The sequence below is a fragment of the Cebidichthys violaceus genome, unplaced genomic scaffold (genome assembly GCF_023349555.1).
Source record: "Cebidichthys violaceus isolate CVI_PGR_0920_01 unplaced genomic scaffold, fCebVio1.0.p SCAF_4, whole genome shotgun sequence".
Classification (NCBI taxonomy): Eukaryota; Metazoa; Chordata; class Actinopteri; order Perciformes; family Stichaeidae; genus Cebidichthys; species Cebidichthys violaceus.
The window spans coordinates 3,666,705-3,671,098 of NW_027176594.1; the positions used below are offsets into that span (position 1 = coordinate 3,666,705).

General features: G+C 44.8%; 1 protein-coding gene across 1 annotated transcript; it reads left to right on the forward strand.

Annotated features, from left to right (window-relative positions):
- The first annotated feature begins 2,458 nt into the window (after positions 1-2,458).
- fgfbp2b (fibroblast growth factor binding protein 2b) lies at positions 2,459-3,783 on the forward strand. The gene is made up of 2 exons (XM_068727489.1): positions 2,459-3,274; positions 3,542-3,783. The coding sequence occupies exon 1, from the start codon at positions 2,506-2,508 to the stop codon at positions 3,253-3,255; it is 750 nt and encodes a 249-aa protein (XP_068583590.1). The 5' UTR covers positions 2,459-2,505; the 3' UTR covers positions 3,256-3,274; positions 3,542-3,783.
- Positions 3,784-4,394: the final 611 nt, after the last annotated feature.

Genomic DNA, 4,394 nt, shown 5'->3' on the forward strand with positions numbered 1-4,394 from the left:
AACTTCAGTCTGATAAGTGTCTGCTGTGTTTTTCTTCCATAAACACATGAAACATGAAGTGGATGGATATACCACTGTTATAGCACCTACTGAGGAAACTCATAGCATGTGTGTGCTTTTTGTTATAAATCACCCAAAATCACTTTTTAAGTGTGCTTTTATGTTGTACATAAACTCTGAGCCACTGCTAGGATTGAAAAAGAACACTTAATGATATATGTAAATGTACAGATGGGTTAAACATCCACGCCCTAAAAAAAATCAACTTAGCCTGTCTGCCAAAACACACAGAGCACCGGGGAATGCAGAGAACATTCATGTAACATATGCCGAGTTGAGTGCATGCACACACAGCAGCTGAGGTCTGTTATGGGATGGTTGACAGGTTTGCAGAGAGGGGGGGGGGGGGGGGGGGCTTGGCGGTGGTTGAGGTGGCGTGACGCTGCTGCATCCTATCAGAAGAGCACTGCACTAATTTAATTTAGGGAAACATCTGGTTCAAACGACATACACACATACACTTCATATGTTTACTTCGCATTCCCTGTGTTTCTTACAGGGGAACTTTTTCTCTTCCCCACCAGATTGATGGCTATAAAAACAAAACTTCCTGAATGTACTGAGGGCATGTGTATATTTGTACACACGTGTGACTTCGTATGCAGCAGCAGGCTATAGGCTACACTCTCTTCTTCCGCTATGTGTCCCAGCCAGCCGGTACATATGGGCTATGTCTCCTCAAAGGCAGCGTCTGTTCCTCTGTTTAGTTTCACAAGTTAAAAGTCAAGACTATGGTCAATGGTGATACTGATCTCTGTATTTAATCAGTATTTATATAATACGATCTGGAGTTAGTGGGGCTTTCTTTAGCTTACCGCTCTGAGATTTCAGTGTATCATTTTTTGGCTTTTCATTGTATTTTGTTTCTTACCTACCAGCTTGACCATTTATTTTGTGTTGTTTATTTTTGTGGTCCGTCTACCGTAACCACTCAATTTCCCACTAGGATTAGAGTTTTTGCTTTTTCTTTCCTTTTGGGAATTAGGCTACTTAATTTGGATTTATGGCCCAGATGAGAACATCGATATCAGTGAATATAAAGCTACAGCTTAGCATAAAGACTGCAGGGAGGAGGAAACAGCCATTTTCTTTTTTTCTTATTTTATCAGGCTGGTTTTGTGGATTTAGAGCTAGTCGTGGTTAAACATTGTGTAATAGTGATACAGTACTTATTAACTGGAGAGGTTGGACGGAGATGAACTTTTTTAAAACGTTACGTTTCTACAGAAAAACCTGTGGAGCTAACGTTAGGAGACACGTTTGCATGCACATCATTATCTAGCGTTAGCGCTTCTGTGCTACGTAAACTACTGAAGGTGTGCTGAATGTACAAACATGCTGCTTTTTCTTTTTAATAATTGGAACAGGGACTAAAGACCTACCCGACTTTACAGGAACAGTGTTGTTTCTTAAATTTCATTGTCTTCAGTCTCGATCGCCAAGTGATGTGGTGGTTCACTTTTACGCTTTGATTTGTGAGCTTTAGCTTCTATTTTTATCTTTTTAACCAGTTTTTGCTGCTGAATCAGTTTCACATCCTAGAAATATCTTTTAAATGCATTTTGTAATATTGTGAAGTGCAGTTAGTGACAGTGTGGGCTCCATGGAAATGTAGCTCTGACAGTTGGGGGGCGTCTTAGTCTTAGCGAAGGATCAATTTTAACAATGATTTGAAAGAAGAGATTTTCTTATTTCAACAGTTCTAGTCTCACTTTAAGGTTGAATCATCCTATTCGAGAACGTCTGACAGTATATCCGCCTGCTCCAATGCTCCAGCTCTCCAAAATTAGTTGATGCAATTTCCTTAACATGCAGTGGGACATAAGTTGTCACTGTGCGTTTCAACAAAGTGAAAGAGTTTATAAAGAAGGACAATACATATCGTTCTGTTCTGAACTCTTAAGATGACCGTGAGCCCTCAGCAAATAACTTCAGGCTGCACTTTTTACGGGACCTCCTCAGTCCTCTCCTCCCCCTCTCCTTCTCATCAATAGTCAAAGAACCTCTTATGTGAGATTATATAATGACTCGCAACTCTTTTTCACAGCATATGGCTTCATGTGTGTACTCCCCCCCCAAACCTGTTGACCGCTTCCCCTCACCCCTCTTCCTCCCTCAGTTTATGTTCTCCCCCACTCCTTCCTTCCATCTCATCCATCACTTTCTAGTTTTGAACAAGCCACACAGGCTTCATGTGGTCGCTGTGTGTGTGTGTGTGTGTGTGTGTGTGTGTGTGTGTGTGTGTGAGGGAGAGAGAGGGGGGTCAGTGCTGGAGGAGGAGTTTGAGGCCTTCATCTCACCTGAATAATACCTTCTTTGTGAGCTCCAGCCATATAAAGTCCCGCACAGACGTGTTCAACCCTTGCACACCTCAACCTTCTGTGCGGATACATACACATCATCCCATACCCTCGTTCATCCGTCACTGACACACCAAACGTCGCCATGAGATCCAAGATGAGAGTGGCGCTGCTGTTTCTGGCAGCAGCTGTTTGTATGTCAAGCGCTCAGACCAACAACAGCAGCAACGACAACAGGCAGCAGCAACAGCAGCAGCAGCAGCAGCAGCAACGCAGCGTCTGGGATGAGCCCATCAGATTCAATACCAAGACCAAAGACTCCTGCACCATGGTGGTGTCTGGAGCCGGGGACTATACTCGCCTGCGTGTCTCCTGCAAAGGTCCGAGCCAGGGCCAGACCCCAGGACGCTCCTACTACTGCGACTTCCAGGGCAAACCCAACTTGTGCCGCGCCTACAACCTCAACCCTCGCCACTACTTCACCCAGATGATGTGGGACATGAGAAAGCTGAGCCACGCCTGCCAGGGACCCAAAGTCTACCGCCCAGCCATGTGCAAGAAATACCCAGACGAGGCCCAGATTACCTTCCTGGCCTCCTGGCCCAAGACCACCAGCACCAAGCCCTCCAAGCCCGTCCAGGAGCCACGTAAACCTGTTGTGCCAGCCCAGAACAAGCCCGCCATTACTCCTAAACCTGTCAAGCCCCAGCAGCAGCCCGTCAAGCCCCAGCCAGGCAAGGGCCCCCAGACCAAGAAAACTACCCCCAAGATTGGGAAGACCACTACTCGTCCCACAGAGCAGCCTGACTCCAAAGCCTCCCGCGTTGCCTCTGAGTACTGCTGGAAGAGCTTCCACGGCGTCTGCACCTACTTCATCAGCTGGTTCCAAAACTGAGGCGATGCTGCAGACACAGGTGGGTGAAAAATGAAGATGAAGAACAGGTCAGAGATAAAGTTTAGTAAGAGGGCGGCTGGAGAATAAAATGTGAGAGAAACACAAAAATGCATGGTTGTTGTTGTGTGGATGGATTAACCTGAAAACCTAGTAGTAGAAAAATGCAAAATATAAATCATACACCCAGTTTATGGAGCCATTTATCTCAGTGCAGCCTCCATTCATAAGAAAAACTAACTTTATCTCAAATGAATCACAAAAAAACACTAATCTTTCCTTGTTTCAGGCTGGAAACACCAGCGCCAGAACTCTTCTCGACTATCTTCGACCTCCAGGATCTGTGTGGGAGCCTCTGAAGTGATTTTGACACCATTTTAGGTCCGACTCCCGACACTGCAGCATCTTATACGAGCTGAGCCAAAAACACTCAACCTACACTTGTGTACGGTTAGTGGATAACTGCTTGTGCTGTCATGTAGTGTGCATGTCATTCTTTTTAAATCTGTAAAACACACAGCAAGGCAAAATGGAAAATATGGCAGGCATGTGATTTTTGTTTGTATATGATGTAAAATGTCCTCCTTTTGTCACATAAATGTTCCAACAACATGTGAAGGTAAAGAGAATAAAGTCAGAGTGGAGATCTCTCTTCTTCTTATTCCTCTGTGTTTCTTCTGCTGCAAGTTGTCACACTCACTCATTCAAAAGAAGTCCTTGTTTCTCTTCGTCGCCGGCTGTAACAACATGTCTGCAGCGTGGCCTCGGGAAGTTGTTAACGGACAGACACACAGACTGCAGTAAAGATAATACACAGGCCGTCTGAGTAAAGCTAAACACTTCTTTGTATGAGCTGATGAATTGGGTCTTAAGAGCTGCCGTGTGCGGGAACAGAGGAGGTCTGTGTGAGAGGAAAGAAGTGTGGCTGCAGCACCGGTGTTGTTCAACATACACACACACACACACACAAACACACACACACTCGCTTTCACTCATCACAGTGGGTGGAGCTACTTTTTTTTTTAATATGACTTATACCTATAACAATGCGTCAGTCACGACAAACTCCAAACATTTTTCAAACTTACAAGTTCTAGTACCCCAGAGGTGAAAGACGCACTCACATCCTTTACTTAAATAAA